Genomic DNA, 27,305 nt, shown 5'->3' with positions numbered 1-27,305 from the left:
TAATTTAATGCTGCAAACTCGCTAACCATAGGGAGCTAGGGAAGGACTGGGTGGGAAATTGCTGGTCTAATTCTAGTCCAATGGCAATGACTTAGGGTCCACCAGGGAACCCCAAGATGGAGGGGAGAGGAGGGGGGAGGAGGAGTGAAGAAAGTGCAGGGTTAGGGACCAGGTGTTCCTGAGTTTTCATGTGCCCAAGTCTATCACCTGCCAGGCTACACCTGTCTGTTGTCATCCTCCCCTGCTAGGTTACAGCCCTGTTCCTGAAAAGGATGACCTCCTTCATTTTGGGCTCAGTACTGACCCTTACTTATGATCTTAGCCCAATATTGTGAGGAATTAGAATGAACTTGCAGTTATGCCAGCTGCCTGGAACCCACTCTGCTTCATGTCCCCAGGCAGGTGGAGGCTCTTGTGGTCACTGACCTGCTCTGAAGCCTGCACATCTTCTGGCCCTGATCGAACCCACCTGATCTCCACACCCACCTGCTTACCTTCTTACCATCTTGAGAGGAGAGGCCCACATCCAACAGGGAGTGTCAGAAAGGTGGGCTTGAGCTGCACCCTCACCCTCTACCAATATCTCAAGGGAAGAGGACTGTGGTGGGTGCCTGGAGCACATGGGTCTGAGGTCAAGGTGACAAGGACCTCTAGCACCAATCCCTGAGCATGAAGCCCCTTCTGGGTTCCATGAACTACGGGCTGCTGCCAGAGGTGCCCGACACCCTGCAAGGAGCCCAAGGTTAGAGATCAGGCTTTTGTCCAGAAAAGGAAGAGAAGGAGAAGGATGGACAGGTGAGGCTGAAGGAGGTGCAGGAGGATGCAGGAGGAGGCGGAGGATGGGAAGGTCTAGCAAGAGGAGAGATGGATTCAGGAGAAAAGGTGGATGCAGCAGGATGGAGGGAGGAGGTGAATGAGGGGGAGAAGTAGGCACAAGAGGGAGAGGAAGAGGAGAAAACATGAGTGGAGGAGAGGTGGAGGATGCAAGGAAGATGGATCAGGAAGAGCATGAAGAGCAGGAGGATGAAGAGGAATAGATAGAGGAGAGGGAGAAAAGGACAGAGGAGGAGGACATGGATGGATGGAAGAGGTTGAAGGAAAGATGGAGGAGGAGGGAGGGGAAGCAGGGGTCAAGGCCATCCCAGAGCAGGTGGTATGGCGAGCTGTGTGGGGTCTCTTAAAGGGTGTACCTGAGTGAGCTTCTGGTTTGATGCTTGGACCTGGTGAAATCCAGCAGCGTGGTGCGGCCTGGGTGGCAAATTTCCAGCCTGAGTCAAGTCAAACTGCAAGGGCTTAGAGTCCACTTGAGTACTTTCTTGGAAACCCTAAGTGAGAGGGGAGAGGAGGAATGAATGAAGGTCAGAGTTGGGGTCCAAATGTTAGTGAAGACCTATTTGCCCAGGTCCCTCACCTGCCAGGTGACACCTGCTCCTGTCAACTTCTCCTGCCATGTTACAGCCCTGTCCCTGGAGAGGATAACCTCCTTGGTTATGTGCTTAATACTGACCCAGACATCTGACCTTTGTCCCAGATGGATGGATGGAGCGGGGAGCAGGGGGTCCATGCCAGCCCAGAACCAGCTCTATTGGTGGCCACCTGGATGGGGTCCCTGCAATGCTTGTACCCTACTGAGACCCTGGGTTGATGCTAAGTCCCAGGGACCTCAGGAAGCTGGGTGAGGACAAGGTGGTATGAAATAGCTGGCCTGATTCAAGTCCAATGGCAAGGGCTTAGGGTCCACATCAGAATTCTCCTGGCACTACTATTAGGCAGGGGAGAGGAGGAGTGCAAGAAGGGTTGGTGGACCAGCTGGTTGCAAGTTTCCAGAACAGCCAGTCTCCATCTCCCCCTGCTGATGCTCCCCTGTGTGGACAGAGGACCCTCCCAGAAAAGAAAGTCACTTTTCAGGTCAAGAAGTCAGTGATGCTCCTGGCCAATGGGATGGGCACCATATTGGTTGGAATGGCAGAGACCCCAGAGTTGTATCTGCTGCTCTGAACCCATTCTGCTTCGTGTCCCCAGGCAGTTGGAGGCCCTCGTGGTCACTGACCTGCTCTGACGCTCACTCACCTGCCTGCCCTGCTCTGACCCACCTGATCCCCACACCCGCCTGGTTACCTCATTACCATCTTGAGGAGAGGCCCACATCCAAAAGTGAAAATCAGAAAGGTGAGCAAGAGCTGTACCCTCAGCCCCTACTGACACTTCAAGTAAAGAAGCCCATGGTGGGTGCCTGGACCACTCTGGTCTGAGGTTGAGGTGACAAGGACACCCAGCACCAACCACCATATGCACAGTCCCCTTAGGCCTCTGTGAAATGTGGGCTGCTGACAGAGGGGCCTCAGTCCCTGTCAGGAGCCTGAGGTCAGAGCTCAGAATCCTGGACCAGAAGTGGAAGAGGGGGAGTAGGAGGGAGGGGAGAGATTGTAGGAGGAGGGGGGGAGAGGATGCAGGCACAGGAGGAGAAGGAGGATGGGGAGGAAGGAAGGTCAAGTCAGAGGAGAGATGGATGTAGGAGAAAAGGTGGATGCAGGAGGATGGAGAAAGCAGGTGAGTGATGAGGAGCATTAAAGACAGGACTGTGAGGAAGAAAATAAAATTTTGATGCATGGGGAGGGGGATGATGGAGGAAATGTAGATGGAGGAGGGAGAGTGGGAGGACCATGCACGAGGAGATGGAGGAGTGGGAGGTGGATGGAAGAGAAGGAATGTGAGATGGAGAAGGGGCTGAAGTAGATTTTCAGGTCCAGGCCAGCCAACAGCCTGATCTACTGGGATCCACGTGGTGTCACTTAAAAATGTACCCATGTGAGCCACTGGTTTGATGCTCAGACCCAGAGAAATCTGGGAGCTGCTCTTACCTGGGTGGTCCATCGCTGGCCTGAGTCATGTCAAACCCAGGAACTTAGGAGTCCACATCATTATGTTCCCTGAACTCCTAAGAGGGATAGAGAGAGGAAGAGTGAGCAAGGTGAGGGTTGGGGGACCAAGCCTTCCTGAGTTTCCAAATGCCCGAGTCCATCACCTGACAGGTTAGAGCTTCCCCTGTCATCTTCCCCTGCCATCCTGTCCTGCTGGGTTACAGCCCTGCCCCTGGAGATAATGAGTCTCTAGATACAGGCTCAGCATGAACTGTGACCTCTGCCTTCAGCCCTATTGTTGTTGGAATAACAGTGACCAACAGTTCTGTCTTCTGCCTGGCACTCACTTTTTTCTTGTCCCCAGGCAGTTGGAGGCCCTGTGGTCTCCGACCTGCTCTGACGCTCGCCCGTTTCTCCACCTCTCCCACCCCATCCCTGGGTGCATTTCCACCAAAGAGGCACAGCTCCAGCAGCGAGAGGTCACAAAAGTAAGTGTGACTTGCACTCTCACCACATACTGACACTAGGGGACAGGGGCCTCTGGTGGGAGCCTGGAGTGCTCTGGTCTGTAGCCTAAGTGACAAGGACCTTCAGCACCAACCAACTGAAGATGCAGCCCACTCAGGGATCTGTGGTGTGTGGGATGCTTTCAGAGGTGCCTGAATACCTGTGAGGAGCCTGAGGTCTGAGCTCAGACCACTGGCCCAGAAAAGGAAGGTGGGGAGGAGTAGTGAGGAGAGAGGATGCAGGAGGAGGAGGAAGAGGTCGACGTGCAAGGAAGCTGGATCAGGTGGAGAGATGGATGTAGGAGGTGGAAGGATGAATAGCTGGTGGAGGAGCCATGGATGGGGAGGAGGAACGTGGAGGACTGTTGCGGAGGTGGATGAAGGAGACACGGGCCCTGGGAAATGGGCAGAATGTAGCATTGAGACCATTGTGGATGAGTGTGGATGTTGGAGGAATGTGGAAAAGTGGTGTTGGGAGGCGGACATTAGGGAGACAGAGGAGGAGGAGGTCAAGAGGGGTGAATGGAGGGACGAGGAGCAGCACCGGGCAACTTCAGAGGAGGAGGTCTGAGTTCAGGCAACTCTCCAGGGCCCACTTGTTCCTCAAAGCCCCTTCTTTGGCCTAAATCCTAGAGGTTGCTCATCCATCTTGCCTGAGATCAGAGACCCCAGCTAGGTGAGCACATGTGGTCTGTGAGCTGGGGTGGGGACACAGAGCCTCACCCAGTTCAGCATGCTGTCCCCCATCGTTCCATGTGTCATCTGACCCACAGAACCCAGCTGTGTTCCCCATTGGCTAGACCCTCTTTGTGTTGTCCCACAACAGATGTGTCCCACCACATCAACAGGGAAAATGAGCCACTTCCCCCTGTGACTTGTTCACAAGTGTGAACCTAGGGATGGTCTCATAGCACAGTGGCCACCTGTGGTCAAATGTGTCATCCTGTCCCCAATCCTGCCCTCCTCCTGATAGGCTAGCACTCTACTCTGATTCACCAGCCAGAATCAGCTGAGAGTTAAGAAGAATGGAGCAGATGGGAGCCTCCTGTCCTAGAGACCTCTGGTCCCCACATCCCAATCTGCCTCCCCAGTGGGCACATCTGGGGTAGGGGCATGGTTAGGGAAGAGCTTAGTGGGCAGGAGCAAAGGGCTGTTCTTGGCTGGGTGAGCACCTGATATTATTTAAACCTGTGCAACTTCCACTCCCACCTTCAGAGCCTCTTGGGGCCCAGAAAGTGGGGAATCTGACTCAGAGCTTTTTTCTTAAAATTCACACATCAAATGCAATTGCTAAAGTATACGACTGAGAGGTTTTTAGTGTATTAGCAGATCCATGCCACAACAACCACTATTTCCACCTTCCACTACCTCATCACGTAAAATCTCTTAGTATCAGATACTCCCACTCAGCCCTCCTGCAGCCCTGGGGACTGCTGACCTCTTCCTGTATCTCTGGGCATGGCTCTGCTGGATCGGGCTCCTCCTTGGAAACTCAGAACAGGCAGTCTCTGTGCCTTCTTTCTTTCCTGAGCATCATCTCTGTCCATGTTGCAGCATGTGGCAGTGTTTCACTCCCTCTCTGGTTGAATGATGTTCCTCCACATTCTGGTCATCAGGCCATCTGTCCAAGGAAACTTAGATGGGGCCCACCTTTTTGTTCTTGTGAGTTGCTCTGCTATGAACATACATGTTTAGACGTCTGCATCCCTGTCTTCCTCTCTCTTGGGTTTATATCTGGGAGTAGAACTGTTGGGTCATGCAGCGGCTCTTCATTTAACTTTTGGAGAAAGGATTTGTTTTCCATAGACATTGCACCACTTTACAATCCTGTCAGCCATATAAGAAGTTTCCAGCTTCTCACATCTTCATTTAATCAGTAACATTCACTCCAGTGGGGAGACGTTCAGCCCTCTGGTGGCTTTGATTTGCATACCCCTGATGCTAATATTGAGCCACGTCTCCTGTGCCTGCTGGGCTTGTTCTCTAAAGTTGGGTTGACTTTGGAGAAATATCTATCCGGGCCCTCTGCCCATTGTCTACTTGGTCCGTTTCTATAGTGGAGTTAGGAGTTTGGCCATATTCTGTACACCGGGCCCTTATAGGTCAGGTCATTCTCATATTTTTATGAATTGTGTGGGTTGTCTGAGCCAGCAGGAGCCTCCCCACCTGGCAGCTGCCCTCCCCTTGGCATACCTGAGCCAGGAGTGCACCCCCATGTGCTGCAGGACAGCCATTTCCATGGACCTCTGGGCCCCCTTCTTGATCTCCATCATCTCATTGTGATAGGATCTCCCAGGCTGCTGGGAGGGGTCTATTAAGTGGAAGTGTTAGGATGTTTGGGTTGTCACCTACCTAGGCAGCACGGTTTTCTCCCCTCTGATCAGATAGATGGGGAGCCTCCAACAGGGAGCCCACTTTAACCTGTTGGTGCTCTGGAGCTCTTCCATGAAGTGGAATATTATGATTTTTGTCTTGCAGCATCAAACATGGTGAATCTGGAGACTCTGCTGGCCCTGGAACGAGCAGAAATAGTGGCCAAGTATGAGCAGGTGAGGCCCCAGAGGGAGTGATGTCACTAGGAGCAGGTGTAGCTGTGGCAGGGGTCAGAGACAAGAACAGACAGGGAGGCCTGGTGGGGACCAGAGCCAGGTAACAGGTGAGGCCCAAAGGGGCATCATCATCAGCAGGAGCAGGTACATCACCCAAGTGGGAATTATAGCAGCCCAGGTGCAGACCACAGCCTGAAGGGGCAGGTGAGGCCCAGGAATGGAGTCACAGCCCATGGGGGCAGGTATGTTCCTGTAGGATCGGATCCAAGGTTGAGCAGGTGAGGCCCATGTGGGGGCCAGAGGCAGCAGGAGCAGATATGTCCCAGGCAGGATCAGAACAGGTAGGAGCAGGTAAGGGGCAGGGTCTTATGCTGGGCCTGTTGTCAGATGTTCCTTGGCGCCCAAGGACACCCTGCATGTAACTTCATCTCATTGCACCATCTGGGTTTCAGGGGCACCAGTCAGGGTCTCCAGCGGACCCGGACCCATGGGATGATTCTGACCTCTCGTGCTACAAGGTCACCTACAGGTTAGTATTTTCACTATGAGTCATCTGGACACCCCCTCCCTCTCTCCTTGGGGAGGGTTGCATTTGGGGAATCAACTCTGGAGGCAGGACCCTTCAGCCTAGCTCAGGGCCTCTAGCCCTGGTGGCCACTGGGGACCAAGGTCCACACTAGACTTTGGACAAGAGTGCACAGGGGAGGTAGTACAGGCAGAACTGGGGGCTGGGCCAACATGGGCCTCAGCTCTGTGGCCTCCACATCCATACTGGGGAGAGCCCAGGGCATCCATCCAGCAGGGTCAGGGCCAGGCTGGTCTGCAGCGGCTCTACAGAGCGTGGCCACAGGGAGGGGGCACCTGGCCAACAAGTCTCCGAGGGCAGTGGGCCCAGACAGGGGGCCATGTGGGGACAGCACAAAGGGCAGTGAGATATTGCTTTAGAGAGATGGTCAGGGGACAGTCATGCAGAACCTGGAAGCTCATGGGTAGGTGACAGAGGCAGGTGGAGTTTCATCCCTTGTCTGGTGCCAGGAGACACAGGGTAGGAGGCATGGCCCAGCCATGATGGGTGAGGGGAGACTGGGCCAAAGTTGCTGGGTCAGCTCTGGGAGAGGCTGCTCACCTGTCAGGTCAGGAGTGGGGGTGCACAGTGCAGAGGGGGTGACCAGCCCCATTGGAAGTAGGGGCTCCACCTGGGGTGCTGCAGTCTGCTCCAGAGCTGGCATCCTCCTTGGGTCCTCCTCTGTTTCTGGGTGTCTCTGGTTAAGATGGGGGGTGGCAGGGGTTTCCAGGCATCTGGTTCCCACAGCTCTACTTCTCCTGCCTTGCAGATGGGAACAGCCTGGCCTCAGCACCCAGGGCCTCAGCATCCATGGCCTCAGCACCCACAAGGCGAGGGTGAGAAACCATCTGTGCTATGCTGGTGGGAGGTAGCCAAGGGGTGTGGCTGTGGTTCCCTGCCTGACCCCAGAGCAGCCAAAGGGTCCTTGGGCTGTGAGGGGTCTGTGCCTTCTTGCCTCCTCTAAGATCATGGCCCTGAGTCAGGGCCACTCTAGGGAAGCTAGCAGCTTGGCTGACACCACCATGTCCCCTTTTCCAGCAAAGAGCCCAGGACATTAGGCGAGCCACTAAGTGGGTGAAGATGCTGAGGAACTGGAGTAAATACCAGGGCAGTCGAAAGGTAGAAACCTGAACATCCTGACCCTGAAGAGAGCTGCCCTGGGTCCCCTGGGGCTTCCCTGGCCACTCTGGCCCAGGACACCACAGGGTGGACCAGACATGCCCACGCCACATGTAGAGACCAGCCCAGGTCCAGGCAGAGGCAACTTCTCCTGAGCATCCATTGTGCCAGGTGTCACCTGCACCTGTTTTAGGGCCCCTTCTTTCCTGCAGATGCGCCGGCGAGTCTACAAGGGGATCCCCCCACAGGTGAGAGGACAGGCGTGGTCTCTGCTCTTGGATCTGGAGAAGGTGAAGGTGGAGAACCAAGGGAAATACCAGGTATGGCCCATCCACCTGTGCCTCAGGGACCCTTCACCCATCCCCAGATTTCCTGGCCCCTCCCAGGCTCACAGGCCCAGGGCCCACTTGTCAGGAAGTCCCTGCCCACATCCTCACTGAGTCCCCCTGGCCCAGTGCAGTCACTGAGTCCACAGATGGACAGGTACCACCTGGCTTCACACTAAGGCCTCCCAGAAACCTGAGGGGGACAGAGTCACACAGAAAGGAACAGAAGCCAGGATGAAAGAGCAAGGAGACCCTCACACAAATCTTGGAAGGAGATGGCCAGATCAGATGAACACAGGCCTGACTAACTTGGGACAAGAAACAGGTCTCAAACCATTGACCCAGAGAGGTCCCTGCCCCCAGCCAGTTCCTGACACTCAGCCCCTGTCCCCAGTGTACCCGAGGTCCCACAGCTCAGGGTGGATGCTCTATGCACCTGGTTGAGCAGCATCATCAGGGGAAGTGAAGGGGGAGCAGGTGTGATAGTGGCCACAGGTGTCCGAGTTGCTCAATGATGGGCAGTCTGAGAGGCCCAGAGCATGGTGGGCATCCACTGACACTGTGGGAAAAGAGAAAGCATCACACTCGGTCCTCATGCTCTCAAAAGGTCCTGAAAACCAGGCATGGGCTCCTTTTCTGGCCCTCTGCCTCACCCAGCCTGTATGTGGTGGGACTGGGAGGGGTCAAGGGACAGAGGCCCAGCTGCCCTCCCAGCCTCCCCACTGCCCTGGGACACCCACACCTGGGAGAAGCCTCCCAGGAGATAAGCCCAGGGCCAGGGTGGCAGCACTGTCATCCTGGACTGCCTTGTGTGGGCTGGGGGAGGAGGGAGGCTGTTGGCCTGGTCATTGTGTCACTATTGGGTGGGGGGTCTGAGCCTTGGAGAAGCCACAGGCTGATCATCCACAGGCCGACGTCCCCTGCCCAGTGATGCTGGACACAGGCTGTGACCTGGGCACCCTTGTGACCCTACCTGGCTTCAGAAACAGGCAAAAGAAGGATTTCTCCAGAAAACACTTGTGTTGAACCAGCAGCACCTGCTCTGCTGTGGCAGTTGGTTAGTTTTAGGCTTTTTACCTCGCTATCCCCTACCCTTGACTCTACCCACAGAGAATGAAGGAGCAGGCCAGGCTCTACTCTCGGGACATCAAATATATTGACATGGACGTGAGCCGCACCTTCCAAAACAATATCATGTTCCAGGAGCGGTATGGCATCAAGTGAGGATGCTGAGCCACTGGTCCCTGGGCAGAGGGGCAGGGGGTGATGGTCAGGGGTCCTGGGGGAGGGGAGACTCGAGGATGAGGCTGGAGCTGAGGTGGCAAGAGTGGGGCCTGTGCAGAGCACCTGCAGAAGTAAAAATGCACAGGGCAGGCACCCTGAGGGAGATTGGCTGTGCCTTCATAGGTCAAAAGGCCCCCGTGTGGAGGGGAGGGTCCCTGGGCAGCAGAGAGCAGGCTGCACAAGGACATAAGAGGATAGAGTGAGTGTCAGATGGGTCCAGATGTCACCTCATTTAGATCTTTGTCTACTTTTTTAGACCATCTGCATCATTTCTAAAAGTAAAGTGGGATGGAACCTGCAATGCTATCACCCCATCCTACATTAGTGATCCTTGCTCCATCCAGTGTTCCACACACACCACACACTTGACCAGTGGAAGGCTATGTTTATAGCGAGCCCCATTGTCCCCTTTCCAGGCAGCAAGCCCTCTTCAATGTGCTCACAGCTTACTCTGTCTACAACACAGTGAGTACCCACCCCTGGCCAGCCATCCCACAGTGGCCCTGCTTCTTAAGTGGCCTGTTGGCACCAGTCAGCATGCCAGCTCCAACAGCCACAGAGGTGATGCAAGGGGAGCTCTGCTCTCAAACTGACATGGATGGCTGGGGTGCAGACCCCACTTTTAGGACAGAAATGGCACATTATGCCTAGGCTGTGCCAGCCCATGAGCTTGGGAATGTTTTATAGCAAGTTCACATGGGCCTAAAAAGCATTGCTATGGTGGTGACACTTGAGTTTGAATCCTGAAGATGCCATTTCATGAACCAGAATCTTAACAGGGATGAGAGTTCCCAGCAACCCAAACTCCTGTGTGGCTCCCTGGAGGTGGCTCCGCACCCCACCTGCACTTTCCAGAATATTCCCTCAAGGAGCACCAGCTGAGATGACCACACAGGATGACCAAAGTGGGGTCTGCAGCTGCTCCACCACCACCATGGCCCTCCAAGCCTCACATATGCCTGTAAGCAACCCCCACCTGCCCTCATGGCAGGACCTCCAAACCTTGCTGGTCCTCAGCACCCGGCATGCCTCGTCTGAAAAAGGGGGCCATGGGATGGTGCCCAGGCACAAATGGGAGACCATCCAGTAAGTAGCTGAGGAGCAAGTGCCAGGGAGAGGGTGGTGGAGGCCTCCAAGGGGGTCCCTGCAGCCATATCTGACTCTTGCAGGAGGTGGGCTACTGCCATGGCATGAACCAGATTGTCGCTGTCCTGCTTATGTTTCTTAATGAGGAGAATGCTTTCTGGGCACTGGCTCAACTGATGGACAACAAAAGACATGCCATGCATGGTAGGTGACTACCCTGGAGAGCTGGATGTGACTCAGCGACAGGAGTCTCCCTGCAGAGTTCCCCCCAGCTAACAGGGACTAGCTTGGTCCATCTCCCCATCAGCAAAGGGCACCAGCTCCCCCCACAGCCCTCTGTGTCCCACAGCCATGGCCCTCAGCCCTGTCCTTGTCCAGACCACACCATCCCTGCTGGTCCCTCTGCCTCTCTTTTGCCACCCACCAGGCCACCTCCAACCCCACCCCAAGCCCCTGATCAGAGGAGGCCCAGGTGGCAGTGTCTCCCTGCTGTACCCCCTCCCCCCGCCTAACTCTCAAGCCCAGGAAATGTTCATGCACACCCCAACCCCCATCCCATGGGCCACATAACCTGCCCCTCAGTACTGGGGTCCTCATCCCCTTCCGCAGCCACAGTGGGGAGGGGCTGTGCCAGAAACAGATACCTGCCTGATGCTCAGCACTGAGCACCTGCCAAGCTGGGCCTCTGTGAGCAGGTTCTCAACCCTGGGCCACCCCAAGCCTCAAAGGCAGTCAGTCATGTCTGGGAAGATCCATGTAGCCAGGCTGGGGTGGGCCTTGCACACTGGAGTCACTACCTGGGGAGGAGGCCTTGGGCTCCCAGGACACACAAGCCCTTGCCAGGCTCACCTCTGACTTCCAGTGGGGGCGGTCCTTGGGGCTTCTCAGGCTTCTTCATTCCGGAGTTCCCAAAACTTCAGAGATTGCAGGCCCATCATGATAAGATTCTGGAGAGGACTCTTCCCAAACTGAAGAGGCACCTGGTGAGTAGAGGCAGCCCTCAGAGAGCCTGGCCTGCCTGCACTTTCATCTTTCTTGTCCTGGTGCAGCCAGGTCTGAGCTGGGATCCACTGGTTGAAGGGGGTTCCTGCACAGGGTCCCCAGGCAGGGAGGACTTGGGCCATTCAGGCCAGCCCTAAACATTCTTTCCTCTGTCAGGACAAGGAATACATGTACACAGAAATTTATACTAAGCTGTGGTTCCAACATTGCTTTATTGACCAGGTAAGTGTACCCAGGGAGACTAGGTCCCCAAGAGGCATCCCCCCAGGCAAGCCCAGAGCCCTGGGGAGGGGGCGTCTGGGGTCCTGAGGCTGAGCCATCTTCCCCTGGGCTCCTGTAGGGAAGGCTGGGTCAGGCTGGGGGGAGGGCAAGCATGTGCCCACACTGCAGTCAACCCCAGGCTCCTCTGAATATCTCCTGCAGAGCATGGGGCTGTCTTTTGTCCCCAGGACAGTGGAGGTACAGGCCAGGCTGGCTGGGACCTCCTCAGTCCACTCAGTTAAGAGCTGTACGGCTTTTTTGGAGGCAGCCTGTGGGACTGCAGAACCCAGAGGCAGTGGGAGCTCCTAACCTGTGCTGGGACACCCCCCCCACACACCTCATGCCCTGCTCAAACCGCCCCTCCTGGGCCTGCTGTCCCCACAGACACCTTTCTCACTCACACTAAGACTATGGGATGTATACATCCTGGAGGGGGAGCGAATGCTCACAGCCATGGCCTATACAATCATCAAGCTGCACAGAAGTGAGTAAGCCCGAGCCTGGGCCACTCAGGCCACAGAGGAGGGCCAGCCAGGACTCAGGCTGGGCAGGGTCCCTGGAGAGGTGGCAGGAATGGGGCTGGCTCCTGGTTGTGGCACTGCTGTGGCTCTCCTGGGCCCAGCCGATCATGCATGCTGCCCCCAGGGAGGGGCCCCAGGGTGGGGGATGAGCCTTCCCAGTGGGGGCCCTGTTGGCTTGATGACATCCCCATCCCCAGAACACCTCCTGAAGCTGCCCCTGCAAGGCCTGTATGAGTTTCTTCAGGACAAGATCTCCGGGCCCTGGGCCCTAGAGGATGATGCAGTGATCAAAAAGCTACAGGCATCAATGGCTGAACTGCACAGGAAGAACTGGGACCTACCTCCCCCAGGTGGGCTCAGCAGGGGTCTTCTCCTGATTCCCCCTCCAGGGCCGTGACCTGTGGAGCATCCCAGGGCCTTCCTGTTCACCCTGTCCACCTCCTGGTCTGCTCTAAGGCTTGGCTGGCAGGGGTTGGGCCCCAGGGCAGCCTAAGCAGATGCTGACCCTAACCTTACCCAGCCTGAGGGATGGTCTCAGGGTGAGGCCAGGGTGGCCATTTGGGCCACCAGGAAGCCCACCCTGCACAGACAACGCAGCCTGGGGGAGATTCTGATCCAGTGTGCTCACTTCTAGCAAAACCTGAGGAGTTCCCCACGAGGACCCTGGGCGTGGAGCGATCATCCCTGGAACCCAAGCCTTGCCCAACCATTATAAGCATTAAGGAACTCTCTGGAGAAGACGGGCCTGACCTCCCTGGCCCACCTGCTAAGCACCAGCAGCCCGGACCCTCACACAGCCAGGCCTGCCTAAAGGCTGAGGAACACCAGCAAGAGCAGACCATGGCACCACAACTCCGTTGGAGGGCCCGAGAGCCACCACGTCTGGCCTGCCCATTTCCACCCCTGGACATACCTCAGGACCGGATGTGGCCGTGGAGATGGGCTTCTCTTCCCAACATCCCCAGGAACTATGAGTGTCCCCTCAAGTGGCCAATTGATATAGGATTCGAGCCCGAGTGTTGGGACCTTTGCCCCTCAGCACGGGCCAAGGTCGCCCTCAGGGCCACATTGCAGGCCTAGCCCTGCAGTCCCACAAAGGCCTCAGCCACAGGTCCTGCCCAGGCCCACTGAACACGCAGCCACGGGGCCCAGGACACCCCTCCTGACCCATAGCAAGTGCAGCCAATGCCCCTCCCAGGGCCGTGATCAGCACGGCCAAGATAGGATACGTGGTTTCAATTTCATTACAATTTGTAACGCTACTCCATCGTTTTGCAAATGACCCTCTGACATTATCTATGACATAAAGGGCATTTGTGATGAAGTTTTTGACAAAAATCCAGTGACTTCTAGGATTTGTCTTTCAAATGACATGCATCTAGCCACTTGTAGCATGAAATTATTGAATCCCAAATCCCAGTGTCCACCACAGGGTGGCAGAATTCATCTTCTGCCTCAGTCATCAGGCTGCAAGTATTCATGGAGCAGACACTTCCAAAAACATCTAAGCATTCCTATTAAGGAGCTCTAATGGCAGTGTACCAGTAATTTCCCACTATAAATCTCCTAGAGCTAGTTTCATTTCTTTTTTGTTACTATGATGCAAAAATGGTAGTGGTGAATTTGGTAGGGTTTGCAGCATGTCTCTAATGACCTTAGACCATGTTATTTCCAGAAACTGGCCTAATCACTTCAAACCCTTTAGTTTGGCTAAACAGAAGAGTTCTATTTGGCTAAATCTATTTACCACAGCTTGCCTAGTCTCCCAAGCTTCTCCCTCTGAGACAAAAACTATTATGAAGTTGTCAGTATAATGAATTAACTTACTTTAGGTATGGTAATACATAAGTCTTTTTTAAAAAGTATGACAGTATGCTAAATCTATATCTTTGGGGGAAAATAGTAAACCTATACTGTATTCTTTTGCATAGAAAAGTAAACTATGCCTGACGGTTCTTTGTTTCTAAAAGTTAATCTGGAAGCATAAATGTATGCAAATTGCAATTAATTTTCAAAAGAGTAATGAGTCTTTCTAGAAGGCAAAACGAATTATAATGTTAGAATCATATCCTGGCTCAGAAATACATATCGAATGCAAATCATTAACAAAACATGAATTAGCCCAATTTCACAAAGATATATTTAGAATAAGGATATTTCAATATAAAATATGGAATCCCTGCTGTGGCACAATAGGACTGGCAGCACCAAGGACACAGGTTCAATCCCCGGCCTGGCACAGTAGGTTAAATAAAAGATCCTTTGTTGCCACAGCTGTGGAGTAGGTTGCAACTGCATCTCAAATATGACTCCAGGCCTGGGCACTTCATATGCCACAAAAAAATGTTTCAATTAGGATCATTTTAGTTGTAAATGAAAGGAAGATCAAATGAAATTGTTTTTAAATGTAAGGATATTTGTTGACTTGCTTATGTAAATGCAAACTCCAAAACCTGGACAGCCTCAGAATGCACTGATAAAAATGATCAATTATACTATAATAAAATCCTTTACTTTTTGTATTCTTATCCCACTTGTCAGTATTGAATTTATCTTAAATCTTACAGCCTGGGCACTAGAAGGAGTACAATCTGTAATAATTCAGAGAAGAGCCTCTTTCTATGACACTGGCAGAGGTAATTGACCCTGAATATTAGGTGGAAAAGGAGAAGCTATAACACTGGTGTTGGGAAGAATATTTTTGAAGAAGTGATTAGACCTTGTATGGTAAGGTTCTGGACTAGACCTCCAGCTAAGTTACAGAGATCAGTTGAGCTGTGGGTGAAAAGTGAAGCCAGGAAGAACTGACACTGAAGGAAGAAGATGAGAAGTAGAAAATGCAGCTCTAAGATCAACTGCAGTAGCAAAGGAAAGAGTTCACCACTCTAACCATTTCTTTTAATTTACCCTCAGAAACAGGACCCTAGAGGTGCCATAAGGGGCATAAGGGGTGGACTATGGTGAATATGGTAATGTATTGCCCAGCTCCCCTTTCAAAAAGAATAATATATTGCTCCTATTGCTGGCAGTGCTGGTAGCAGACAACCTCTTGAAGATTTGAATATGCCTCCTCATCAGAGACCTCATGTCCTTATCCAGAGCTGTCTCTCATGGCTTTTGGATCAAGAAAGTTTCAGGCATCACTAGAGATCAAATAGGAAACAGAGTCTTGTTCAAGAAGGAAGTCGCTTGTTCAACCAACAATTGCAGAATCTAGGAACATATGTGGAAATGGACCTTTTAGCTATTGGAATGGAGAAGGGAAAATATAAGCCTTCACATGGGAAATTCCATTAGCATGGGGGTTTTCCCCCATGAGTATGGCTACCATGAAGTACAAAATGGCCAAAGCTTACTTAGCACATACTGTATACTAAACATACAGGAGGGTATTCCAAACTTTCAGTCTAGGGTGTCCCACATGGTTCTACAGCTCAGCCTTCAGCAGGAAATACCAATTTTCCACTCAGTTAATGATTCTTGGTGATGGAAGCTATAATGACACAGTGAATTCTATGATGGCAAGTGATTTGGTTTAATTTACTATATATTGTGCGAACTTTTTAGAGATGATGGTGAGTGGAGTAGTCTGGCAGTGAGTGGATCATGGATTATGTTCCTTGAATAATAAAACAGAAGAACTACAACAGAGGGAATAAATATACACCCAGAGTATATTATGACACGATGCTGTCTCCCTCAGGTTGAGATGGTTTTGGTTTTTTGTTTCTGTGTGTTCATTTGTTTGCTTGTTGGCTGTGCCAATGGCAGGTGGAAGTTCCTGAGCCAGCAGTGAAACCCACACCATATCTGTGACCTGAGCCACAGCAGTGAAAACACAGGATCTTTCATCCATTTTTCCACAAGAGAACTCTCAAATTGAGGAGTTTTAATGACCTAAGATGCCACAAATTTTTTTTTTCTCTAGAGAATTGTGCCCTATGAGGGAGTTAGTGGTGGCCTTTACTAATGGAATTTTGGACACTCAGCAGGGACAGGAGCCAGACAAGAATTGGGAACAGGTAGCTTCTATTGCTCATTGTGTCTATACAGAGCTTTCTTCTCTGCCACATTGCACAGTGACCATAAAACTGAATGAAAATAATGACCAATATCACATTCTGATTTAAAGCACCTTTCCTTTCTACCAACTTTTGCAAAAATTGATTTTTTTAAGAGGCAAGCAGCTGAATATTATTCCATAACAATCCTTCTGTTTCCCACTTCCCAGCAATACCACTGCTTTCATATACAATCTCTATTTACCTATTTTTCTATTTTCTCAGGTTTCCATCTAGTTCAATTAGTGTATCTAATACTAGAGTGTCTAAATTACTGCACTATTTCAGACACCACTGCCTTATAAAAAAAAATCACCCCCCAAATAGTGGCTTAAAACATCAACATTTACTATTATTTCATATGTTTCCAGTGGGTTTGGAATTTGATCAGTTCATTTGGGTACTTCAGGCTCAGCATCTCTTAGGAGGTTGCAGTTAGAAATTTGCTAAGGTCTGAGTTGCCATTGTGGAGCAGCAGAAATGAGTCCAATCCATGAGGATGTGGGTTTGATCGCTGGCCTCTCTCAGCAGGTTGGGGACCAGGTGTTGCTGTGAGCTGTGGCGTAGGACTCAGATGTGGCTTAGATCCCATGTTGCTGTGCTATAGACCATCAGTTGCAGCTCTGATTGACCCCTAACCTGGGAACTTCCATATGCCACAGGTGTGGCCTTAAAAAATGAATGAGTGAATGAATGAATAAGTAAATAAAAGAAATTGGGTGAGACTGAAGTAATCTAAAATGATTTATTCTTATACTAGATGTTTAGGCTGGAAAGCTTCGAACAGGGGAGACTGAAATAGGTGTTGCTTCCTAATAGAAGGGGTACTAATAGAATAGCACTAGTGTTTGCATGTTTTCTTGGAGGAAAGGCCATGTGAGGACAGAGTGAGAAGTTGGCCATCTACAAGCAGGGAAGAAAGGACCCACTAGAAGCCAACCCTGTTGTTGTCACCTTGATCTTGGAGGTCCAGCCTCCACAACTGTGAGAACATAACCATTGTGTTAATAAACTTTCCCAGTCAGTAGTGTTTTGTTGTGGAAACCCTAGCCAATAATCTGACAATGATGATAATGGTGGTGATGATGCAATTTAACCTGAATTGGTGAATACAGAAGGATGAATGAACTGCCAGATTTGATTCAGAACAATCTTCACTCTCAACCCATCATCAAAGGTGGATATTTTCCATATCCATAGATTTTGGAATAAATAACACATCAGATATTTTGAATAAGAAATCTGAAATATCATCCAAAAATAACTGGTGTACACCTTCAACCTAACCTTCCTCTGAGGAATCTGAGAGCATTTACCAAAGGAATTGTGCTCTGTGCAAATGGAAATACTCAAATCATTCAGGAGGTTCCATGAAGTAGGTTCTAAGCTAACACTCACTCATGGGTGGCACTATACTAGCATCCTCCATTGGTTGTTGATGTGAAACAAGAAGAATGCTAGATATTTTTGCAGAAAGACGTGTTTACTGGGGGTCAGCAAGAATTTCAATTTGAGGCCTGAAATCATGACAAACCATATGCAATCCCCATCAGGGCAAGAAAAGGTGAATGCTCTACAGAGGATAAAAGAGAGTTTGGACTGAGAACTATGTCTAGATACTTACAACGCATCATGACAGTGGGAAAAAAAATTACGTATACATGTATGTGTAACTGGGTCCCCAGGCTGTACAGTGGGGGGGGGGGGGCGGCGGGGAAGTGTGTTGGGGTAAATAAGAATAAAAAATAAATTTAAAAAAGGAAGAACAGAGAGTTTGGGGAGTTAAGTAAATAAATAATGAGCCCATGGCTCTTCATGGGCTGAACAACTTGCAAGGGAAGAAGTCTATCTTATTCCTGCTGGGCTCTGCTATGTTACAGGCCATAAAAGTTCTTCCTTCTGGTCACCTAATTCCATTGAATTGAGTATATGTTAATTAATTTTAACAACAAAGGCAGGGAATATTGATTCAGCACTCTCATAGTGGACCAGTTCTTCATATCTAGTAGACCATGTGTCTTCTTCAGAAGGCATAAATTTCCATCTTGTGTCCCAGATGCCTGAGTAAACTTGTTGTAAAGGACTGAGTAGACGTATTTGGAACAAATCTCCTTTTCCAAAATAGGAAAAAGAAGCACCATATTCTTGTGATACCAAAAGATTTGATAGATGCAGAGAGTAAGTCTTGTCATATTCCCACACAACTTACTTATATGATTTAGGAATAAAATGGAGAGACAGGTTAAATCCATGTGGAAAATGGAAGCTTAAAAAAATCCTGTATCATAAATGTTTTCTTTGTGTGAGTTTTCTTTATATGATAAAATGCTGCAAGGCAGTGTCAAAGGATGTGTTTGATTATCATCTTTTAACCTCTTCTTTTCCCTAGGCAGGCCTCACCTGGAAAATGATAAGCCTCATTTAAGTAATTACATAGATCAATTGGAAAAACTAAACTGTCTTTTGTTTGAATTGCTCTATAACAAGTTGGTACATCAGTGATTCCAGGTAGGGGAAAAATAAAAGAGGTTGGGATTTAGGAAACCTGAGTAGTTAACTTAATTCTGCCAGCATCAGAATGTGCAGTTTTAGAAATGTTCCTTTCCTTTTTTCCATGTCACAGTTTCTTTTGATGAAATGTAAAGAGAATGAAATAGATAGATACTCTCCCACAAAACACTCAATACGCAATACCTAAGATTTTATTGTTTATGTGTAGGTCAAATACTGGTCTCCACATAGATGAATTCTCAGAAAGCTTATTTATAATATGATCTAAAAGACAGGATAAATATCCTTCTTGTGGGGAATCATGCCTGATACTTTGCAGAGACTTCTGCTTTTGAAGGTTTTTAAATTAGAAAGCTAAGAGCTTGGAACTGAAACAGCAGAATCAACCTTTCAATTCCACAACTTACTGGTTACAGCATCCTGGACAAGTGAAATAAATTATTCTAAGCTTCAGCTTTCATCTCTATATATTGGAAATAATGCATTCATGTCATAAATGTATGTTGAGATGAAATATGAAAAGGAATTGCAAATAATAAGAGCTCAGTGCATGACACTTCTTACTAGCAAATTTAGGGCAGATTAGAAATGGACAGGATGGAGTTCCTGTCGTGGCGCAGTGGTTAACGAATCCGGCTAGGAACCCTGAGGTTGCGGGTTCGATCCCTGGCCTCGCTCAGTGGGTTAACGATCCGGCATTGCCGTGAACTGTGGTGTAGGTTGCAGACGCGGCTCGGATCCCGTGTTGCTGTGGCTCTAGCGTAGGCTGGCAGCTGCAGCTCTGATTCGACCCCTAGCCTGGGAACCTCCACATGCCATGGGAGCAGCCCAAGAAATGGCAAAAAAAAAAAAAAAAAAAAAAAAAAAAAAGACAAAATAAAAAAAAAATAACAAAACTTCTTTGTAGTATTAGTCCCTCATTTGCAAATATTCAGTGTTTCCCCTCAGCCTAATTAAGTATCCTTTGTAGTGTTGTAATAAAGATCTTTGATTATCTGACTTTTACCTACTTTCCTAATTTAATCTCCCAATATTATTTTCTATTTCAAACCAAAAAGGTATCCTTTCCATAGGCTTGAAACCACCAAGCTATCCCAGGCCGATGCCACCACCTAGTGGTGGGGCCTCTAAACTTGTAACATCTTCACCCCTTCACTTCTAAGAGATAAGGCAAACATGACTTTTTCCCCCTGCCCTTCACTCTCGTATAGAGTTTATTTATTTTCCTCTTTCTCTTCAGCATTTCTATCTTTCCTCTCTTCTTATCCCCCATGCAAATTATCTTTTCGGTCTTTATAAGCCAATGTAAGCCCCGGTCAGAGATTTTCTATGTTCTATAAAAAGGAAAAACGCAAGTCATAAGTCATGTGAAAACAGAATTAAAGAAATACTGATAATAAACAAACTAACCATCGTCTGAATGATAACATGGGATGCTTAAGTCTCTTTACTCACCATTCATCAAACCAGAAATCAAGTCTCAACTAAGGCTTGTACAATTTACTTTACTTATATTTGCTCTCCCTGAACTGTCCCCTCCTGATTAACTCTTCCCTCAGATCCCACCCAATCCTCATACCAACCCACCCCAGATCCCCAGCTCACTGAAGTGCAGTGATGAACCACGCAGACCCTGATGGATCTCTCTCATCACCATGGAGAGAACTGTTTGTATGTTCTTACCACTTCTACCCAGAGTATAAGGTAAAATGCTTTGTTCACCTGTCTTTACTGTGTCTGGCCCAGTGTCTGGCACAGAGGAGATCCACACCTGCTGAGTTCATGAGTGGACAGATGGATTTGGATTAAGGCTGGAAGGCAGGACTGAAACAGGGGTGGGGAAGTAAGGCGTGGTAACATGGGAACATCCATCCATCACTGTAAGCTTCACAGAAAATCCTGGTGCAGCCACCAGGCCAATGAAAATGTTGCAGATGGATGCCCTGAAAATGGCTCTAATTTCCAGCAGCTGAGAAACATGTCACTACTCACCTAAAAATGCTTCCAGTGTGGCTTCAAGTGATGCCAGATCAGTGTCCCTACTGCAGAGTTTCTTAGAAGCACTATGCTTGAATATCCTAACAAGGAGTAAAGAATGGCTGATTTTCCCATGTTGTCTGTAGAAGACAATCATAAATTTACCTCCATATAGAACATAAACCTTTGGAATTAAGCAAGAATTTTGGCCAAATAGTTATCTGTTGCTTTTTAAGGCTGTACTTGCAGCATAAAGAAGTTCCCAGGCTAAGGGTTGAATTGGAGCTACAGCTGCTTGTGTATGCCACAGCCACAGCAACTCAGGATCCAAGCCACGTCTTTAACCTATACCACAGTTCACTGCAATGCCAGCTGCTTTAACCTACTGATTGAGGCCAGGGATGGAACCCGCATCCTCACGGATACTAGTCAGATTTTTTTTTCCACTACATCACAATGGGAACTCCCTGGCACAATATTTAAATCTTGGACTTAAAGATTAAAAAAAAAAAACACTTAAAATGTGACATATACTGAGTCTTCCTATGCTTGAATACATTTTTTGAAATAAAGAGCTCCTCTCAGCTAGGAGATGAGGAAAAAAAAAAAAAAAGAAAGCAACTTTCTGATCTTAGCTATTAGCTGCATCACTCATTTCAAAAGCTCCTTACCAGGGTCTCAGGATAAACACCTACAAATTGAACAACTGAAAAAAAAAGACACAGGTTGGCTTCATCATCTATATAATTTGGCTTTGACCAAAAAAAAAAGCTCACCTACAGCAATTTACCACTCATAAAGATTAAACTGACACCTGGCCTTATGGCTTCCTTCTATTAAACCAGGTCCTTTAGGCCACAAATTAGGCCATGCAGATAACATTTAATGCAGCAGTAATGCACAAATTTGCTTAGGTTTCTTGATTCTATGTAAAATCAGCCAACTTGGTTGGAAAACAGGTGCAAGTAGGTCTGATGAGGCAGTTAAAATATTCTGTAACATCCCTTTCATGTCTGTCTAACATTCAAAGAAATGACTGCTTCAGAGATGACTCAACAGCTAAGCCTAGAGTCATACACTAGGAAGGCATGGGATCCATGGAACAAAAACAGTATTACTTTACATGCAATTTTTATTTTTTAATTTGAATTTTTTATTCTTTTGTCTTTTGGGCCCACGGCCAGGGCATAAGGAGATCCCAGTCTAGGGATGGAATCAGAGCTACAGCTGCAACCTTTAGCCACAGCCACAGCAACACAGGATCTGAGCCACTTCTGCGACCTACACTATAGCTCACAGCAACACAGGATCCTAACCAAGTGACACCAGGGATTGAACCCACATCCTCATGGATACTAGTTTGGTTTTTTAACCACTGAGCTATGACAGGAACTCCTGCACATAATTTTTAGATTCCTCTTCTGGCACCTGTCCATAACATGGATTTAAATGATCTATTAACATGATGAGACACCATTAGAAGTATTTCTAGTAACTAATGAAAAGATACAAATGAATACATAAACAGGTGGCCTGAGAGATTTTCTGAAGTTTTCTAACAATCTCACTTCCTTTCAGAGTGACAAGGAATTTGGCTCATTTAAGCTAGTCATTTTTCAAGGAATGAATACACAAATGCACACTTTATTCAAGTCAAACCTTAGAATGAATGTGTTAAGTGCCATGTATGACATAATTTTTTTTTTTTACCTTTTTTTTTTGTCTCTTTGCCTTTTCTAGGGCCACTCCCATGGCATATGGAGATTCCCAGGCTAGGGGTCTAATCGGAGCTGCAGCTGCCAGCCTACGCCAGAGCCACAGCAACATGGGATCCGAGCCGCGTCTGCAACCTACACTACAGCTCATGGCAATGCCGGATCATTAACCCACTGAGCAAGGCCAGGGATCAAACCCACATCCTCATGGTTCCTAGTCAGATTCGTTAACCACTGAGCCACGATGGGAACTCCTGTATGACATAATTTAGGGTTATATTAATTGCTTTTAAAAATTATGTAATGTTTTAAGTACTTTTGCACTCATGAAGTTTAAATACACAGCAAAGAAAGGTGGATAATAATTCTACTTTTGGCACCACATTTGTCCTTCTAAAACACAAAGCCAAACATCAGAATTAACCTAGAGACCTGGAGAAACACATTTTCTGAGTAACTGCAGAAAGTGGATGTGTTGGAGCACCACAATTCTAAGAGTAATATGGAAAAAATCACCTTTACCTACTTTTAACACTTACTGATAGAAATCTTCTTAAACTACTGAAATCTCTTTCTGAATGTATGAAGCCTTAAGAATCTGATTTTGTAAAATATATAAAAATAACTGAAGATCATCTCTTTTAAATCTTTTCAGATTCTAACAGCAACTGTAAATACACAATTAAACAAACAAACAAAAAACTTCTCTACCGGGCACCTGGGAGTTGCCTAACAAAAACCATTTAATAAGACCATAGTTCAGACACACACAAAAAAACTTTAACTGCATAGAAAATACTTATGAGTTTACTTTCCTAATGCATAAATCTGGTTCTTGTTTTCAAAGCCCCACAATTCACATCAGTGGGAACAAAAAATCTTACAGACACAACAGAAAGTTAACTTCCTAGAGGAAAGCGCTTGGGGTAAGAAACACCACTGAAAGATCCAGGATCTCTTTTTCTTTTCTTTTTTTTAATAACCTTACTAGTTTCTCTTCCAAAAGAGAGACCACAATAAACTGATAGCACAGTTTCAAATGTTTAGCCCAGAGATTTGGCCAACCACACCTATTCTAAGTACATTCAACCAACTCCAACTCAAACCTCAGAGCAGCACTCCTTCAGGTCACAAAACATCCAGTGGAACTCGGTAACTCCATCACAAAGATACTATCCCTTACCAGTTGATCTCTCTTGACATCACACCTACATTCTGAATATTTCACAAATTGGAAGCAAAGTGCAGGTTCAGATCAGTGGAGTCTTTGCTGACTCACCTTTTACCTACGAAAGCAGGGCAGGGCACACATGTGAGATTTCCTAGCTCCTCTGCACCAGAAGTTCTCCTGCCTGGGCCAATACTCTGCTTTCCAGCAATGGCTCCAGGGCCAAACCTGGTGTGCCCCGGGTCGCCACTGGCTGCTCCTCGCTCCAGCTCTAAGGTGAGTACCATTCTGATCAAAGACAAATTATCTGCTCCTGCCGCTCTGCCTCCCCCCACACAAACCTGCCAAAATCCAGGGCCAGCCCTGAACTCTCCAAGTGGACCAGCACCTAGGCACCCCCGCAATCTGGTAGGGCGCTTTCTTTCCATCCACTTCCCCAAACTTAAGAGGTCTACTGCCCAGGGCTGGGCAGAAGCAAGGCCCCACAGAGCTGAAAACCCACAACAGTGCTGCAGCAAGTTGCCCCTGCCACAGGCACAAAGGGCTCGGGGCCTTGGCCAGGCATTCCTAAGGAATGCGGCACCACTTACCCCTCACCCACCACACAGGCCGCAATGTGGTTTCTCTTAAGCTTACCTTAAAGTTGGCCTCAAGCTGAGGCGGAGTTCACCAGGGGTGTACTCTTCCTTTCAGCGCGCCCTCCGGGGGGGGGGGGGCAGGTGGGCAAGGGGCACTGCTTGGCGGGCAAGTCCTCATGGTCTTGGCAGATCCTCCGCAGGGCTCCCGGAAGGCTCCGAGGTCACCCTTTGTTCTTCAGCCGGGCAGGCGCGCATGGCCGTGCTTGCAGGCGCGCATGCCCAGTGATCTGCATTTGCTCTCCACCCACCCAGCTCCTAGGCCCCCTGCTCGTCTCCCGTGTCTCAGGATCCCAGCGCACAGAACAGAGGGCCACGCCCACAAATGCCGGTTGCTTTCTCCACCGTGGAGTTTCAACCTGACTTTCCTTCCCTAGAAGCAGGATTCACACCTGGTGCAGGGTTGGGGCTCTGTCCCCCTGCCTTGGGTCAGGGATCTTCCTGCAGCTCTGGCAGCCAACTGCGAAGTAGGAGACAAGCAAGTGCCCTGGGTAATCCAGAGATGCTCCTCCGAGGAACAGTCTGACCCTCCCTCTAGGGCCAAGTTTGGTTATGGCCAGCACACAGATTTGTGCAGAGAATTAATATAGAATATGTTCTCTTCTAGGTGTTTGATGGTGTCTTGTCTTAGCTTTTAAGTCTTTACTCCATTTTGAGTTTATCCGTGGTGTGAGGGTGTCTTCCAGTTTCATTGATTTGCAGGCATCTGTCTGGTTTTCCCAGCACCACTTAATGAAAAGACTTTTTCCCATTTTATATTCCTGCCTCCTTTGTCAAAGATTAATTGACCAGAGGTGTCTGTGTTTATTTCTGGCTTCTCTGTTCTGTTCCTTTGGTCTGTATGTCTGTTTTGGTACCAGCACCACACTGTCTTTACTTTAGCTTTGTAATATTGTCTGAAGTCTGGGAGAGTTATGCCTCCTGCTTGGTTTTTGTTGTTGTTGTTGTTGTTGTTGTTCCTCAGGTTTGCCTAGGCAGTTCTGGATCATTTATGCTTCCATATAAATCATTGGATTGTTTATTTTAGTTCTATGAAAAATGTAATTGATAATTTGATGGAGATTACACTGAATCTGTAGATTGCTTTGGGTAGTATGGACATTTTTATGATATTAATTCTTCCAACCGAGGAGCATGAAATATCTCTCCATTTCTTTGAATCCTCTTTAATTTCCTTGATTAATATTTAATAGTTCTCAGCATATCAGTCTTTAACCACCTAGGTCAGGTTTATTTCTAGGCAGCTGATTTTTTTGGGGGTGCAATTTTAAAAGGTATTGTAATTTTGAATCCCTTTTCTAATATTTCATTGTTAGTATACAGAAATGTAACTGTTTTCTGAATGTTAATCTTGTGCCCTGATACATTGCTGAATTTGTTGATCAGTTCAAGTAGTTTTTGTGGGGAGTCTTTAGGGTTTTCTATTTGTAATATGTCATCTGTATGCAGTGACGATTTTACCTCTTCTCTTCAATTTGGATACCTTTTATTTCTTTTGTTTATCTGATTGCTCACGTTAGGACTTCCAATACTATGTTGAATAAAAGTGGTGAGAGTGGGCATCCTTGTCTTGTTCCAGATTTTAGCAGAAATGCTTTTGGCTTTGCTCCATCGAGTATTATATTTGCTGTGGGTTTGTCATAAATGGCTTTTATTATGTTAAAGTATGTTCCCTCTATACCCACTTTGGTAAGAGTTTTTATCACAAATAAATGTTGGACTTTATCAACTGCTTTTTCTACCTGTGGTTTTTGACTTTTCCTTTGTTAGCGTGGTATATGATGTTGATTGATTTGCACATGTTGAACCATCCTTGTGGACCTGGGATGGGTCCCACTTGGTCATTCATGGTGTATCATCTTTTGGATTCAGTTGGCTAAAATTTTGTTGAGAATTTTTGCATTTACATTCATCAAAGATATTGGCGTGTAGTTTTCTTTTTTGGTAGTATCTTTATCTGGTTTTGGTATTAGGGTGCTGGTGGCTTCATAGAATGTCTTGGGAATGCTCCTTCTTCAACCTTTTGGAAAAGTTTAAGAAGGATGGGTATAAGTTCCTCTTTGTATGTTTGGTAGACTTCACTGTGAAGCCACCTGGTTCTGCACTTTTGTTTGTAGGGAGTGTGTTCATTATATATTCAATTTCATTTCTAGTGATTGGTCTGTTCAGTTAATCTGTTTCCTTTTGATTCAGTTTTGGCAGGCTGTAAGTCTCTAGAAAGTTGTCCATTCCTTCTAGGTTGTGAAATTTGTTGGCATATAAGTGCTCATAGTATTCTTTTATTTATTTATTTATTTATTTGTATTTCTGCAGTATCCATTAAGATTTCTTCTTTTTCATTTCTTATTTTGTTTATTTGGGTTTTTTCTCTCCTCTTCTTGGTGAGTCTGGCCAGAGGTTTGTCAATGTTGTTTACCTTTTGAAACAACCAACTCCTGGTTTTATTCATTTCTTCTATTTTTTTGCATCTCTATTTTATTGATTTCCTCTCTCGTCTTTATGATTTCCTTCCTTCCGCTGACTTTATGTTTTGTTTGTTCCTTTTCTAATTTATTTAGGTGGTGAGGTAAGCTATCGATTTGAGATTTTTCCTCTTTTTTGAGGAAGGCCTGTATCACTATGAATTTCCCTCTGAGCATTGCTTTTGTGGCGTCCCATAGATTTTGAATGGTTGTATCTTCACTATCATTTGTCTTGAGGTATTTTTTAATACCTCTTTTGATTTCCTCACTGACCCATTGGGTTTTAAGTAGCATGTTGTGTAGTATCCATGTAGTCGGTTTTTTCTCATTTCTTTTCCTGTGGTTGATTTCTAGTTTCATGCCATTGTGGTCAGAGAAGATTCTTGAAACAATTTCTATATTCTTAAAAGTTGTTGAGGTTAGCTTTGTGCCCCAGTATGTGATCAATTCTTGAGAATGTTCCATATGCATTTCAGAAGAATGTATGTTCTGATTTTTTTGGATGTAATGTCCTGAAGATGTCAATTAAGTCTAACTTTTCTATTGTTTCCTTTAGGATCTCTGTTGCCTTATTGATTTTCTATGTATAGGATCTGTCCATTGATTTGAGTGGGGGTATTAAAGTCTCTTATTATTGTACTCCCATCAATTTCTCCTTTTATGTCTTAGTATTTGCTGTATGTATCTGGGTACTCT

The 27,305-nt window shown here is 47.8% G+C and overlaps 2 protein-coding genes across 30 annotated transcripts in view; one reads left to right on the top strand and one right to left on the bottom strand.

Moving 5' to 3' along the window:
• Positions 1-14,608, top strand: part of LOC110258919 (USP6 N-terminal-like protein) — a 50,339-nt gene extending 35,731 nt beyond the window's left edge. For 2 of the 11 annotated variants that reach the window (XM_084979657.1, XM_084979658.1), the window contains 15 exons: positions 399-547; positions 2,023-2,169; positions 3,226-3,349; positions 5,846-5,916; positions 6,369-6,445; positions 7,251-7,317; positions 7,813-7,920; positions 9,037-9,146; positions 9,627-9,675; positions 10,380-10,500; positions 11,185-11,279; positions 11,455-11,520; positions 11,944-12,043; positions 12,278-12,430; positions 12,715-14,608. In XM_084979657.1, coding sequence (XP_084835783.1) covers positions 5,854-5,916; positions 6,369-6,445; positions 7,251-7,317; positions 7,813-7,920; positions 9,037-9,146; positions 9,627-9,675; positions 10,380-10,500; positions 11,185-11,279; positions 11,455-11,520; positions 11,944-12,043; positions 12,278-12,430; positions 12,715-13,160 — 1,455 coding nt within the window. In that variant the 5' untranslated portion in view covers positions 399-547; positions 2,023-2,169; positions 3,226-3,349; positions 5,846-5,853 and the 3' untranslated portion in view covers positions 13,161-14,608. Of the gene's footprint in view, positions 1-398; positions 548-2,022; positions 2,170-3,225; positions 3,350-5,845; positions 5,917-6,368; positions 6,446-7,250; positions 7,318-7,519; positions 7,601-7,812; positions 7,921-9,036; positions 9,147-9,473; positions 10,218-10,379; positions 10,501-11,184; positions 11,280-11,454; positions 11,521-11,943; positions 12,044-12,277; positions 12,431-12,714 lie in introns of those variants that run through there. The other 9 variants (XM_084979662.1, XM_084979661.1, XR_014817616.1 and 6 more) reach the window with 8 other exon arrangements.
• The window catches only part of LOC146399389 (uncharacterized), a 43,317-nt gene extending 18,966 nt beyond the window's left edge, over positions 1-24,351 (bottom strand). For 3 of the 19 annotated variants that reach the window (XR_014817632.1, XR_014817628.1, XR_014817631.1), the window contains exons 1-6: positions 24,149-24,351; positions 11,146-11,276; positions 8,363-8,485; positions 5,720-5,880; positions 2,862-2,938; positions 1,191-1,325 (exon numbers count right to left, since the gene is read on the bottom strand). Coding sequence is in view for 1 of the 19 variants with exons in the window: in XM_084979679.1 (XP_084835805.1) it covers positions 5,720-5,880; positions 7,043-7,243; positions 8,363-8,485; positions 11,146-11,194 (534 nt within the window). In the remaining 18 variants the exon portion in view is untranslated. Of the gene's footprint in view, positions 1-1,190; positions 1,326-2,861; positions 2,939-4,805; positions 4,989-5,719; positions 5,881-7,042; positions 7,244-8,362; positions 8,486-11,145; positions 11,448-24,148 lie in introns of those variants that run through there. The other 16 variants (XR_014817638.1, XR_014817640.1, XR_014817636.1 and 13 more) reach the window with 13 other exon arrangements.
• Positions 24,352-27,305: the final 2,954 nt, after the last annotated feature.

Source organism: Sus scrofa, chromosome 10, assembly GCF_054392235.1.
Source record: "Sus scrofa isolate SSC_HxYL_T2T_F1_AM1 chromosome 10, Sscrofa_HxYL_maternal_Yorkshire_Landrace_v2.0, whole genome shotgun sequence".
Lineage (NCBI taxonomy): Eukaryota > Metazoa > Chordata > Mammalia > Artiodactyla > Suidae > Sus > Sus scrofa.
This window is presented reverse-complemented; position numbering and strand designations above follow the sequence as displayed.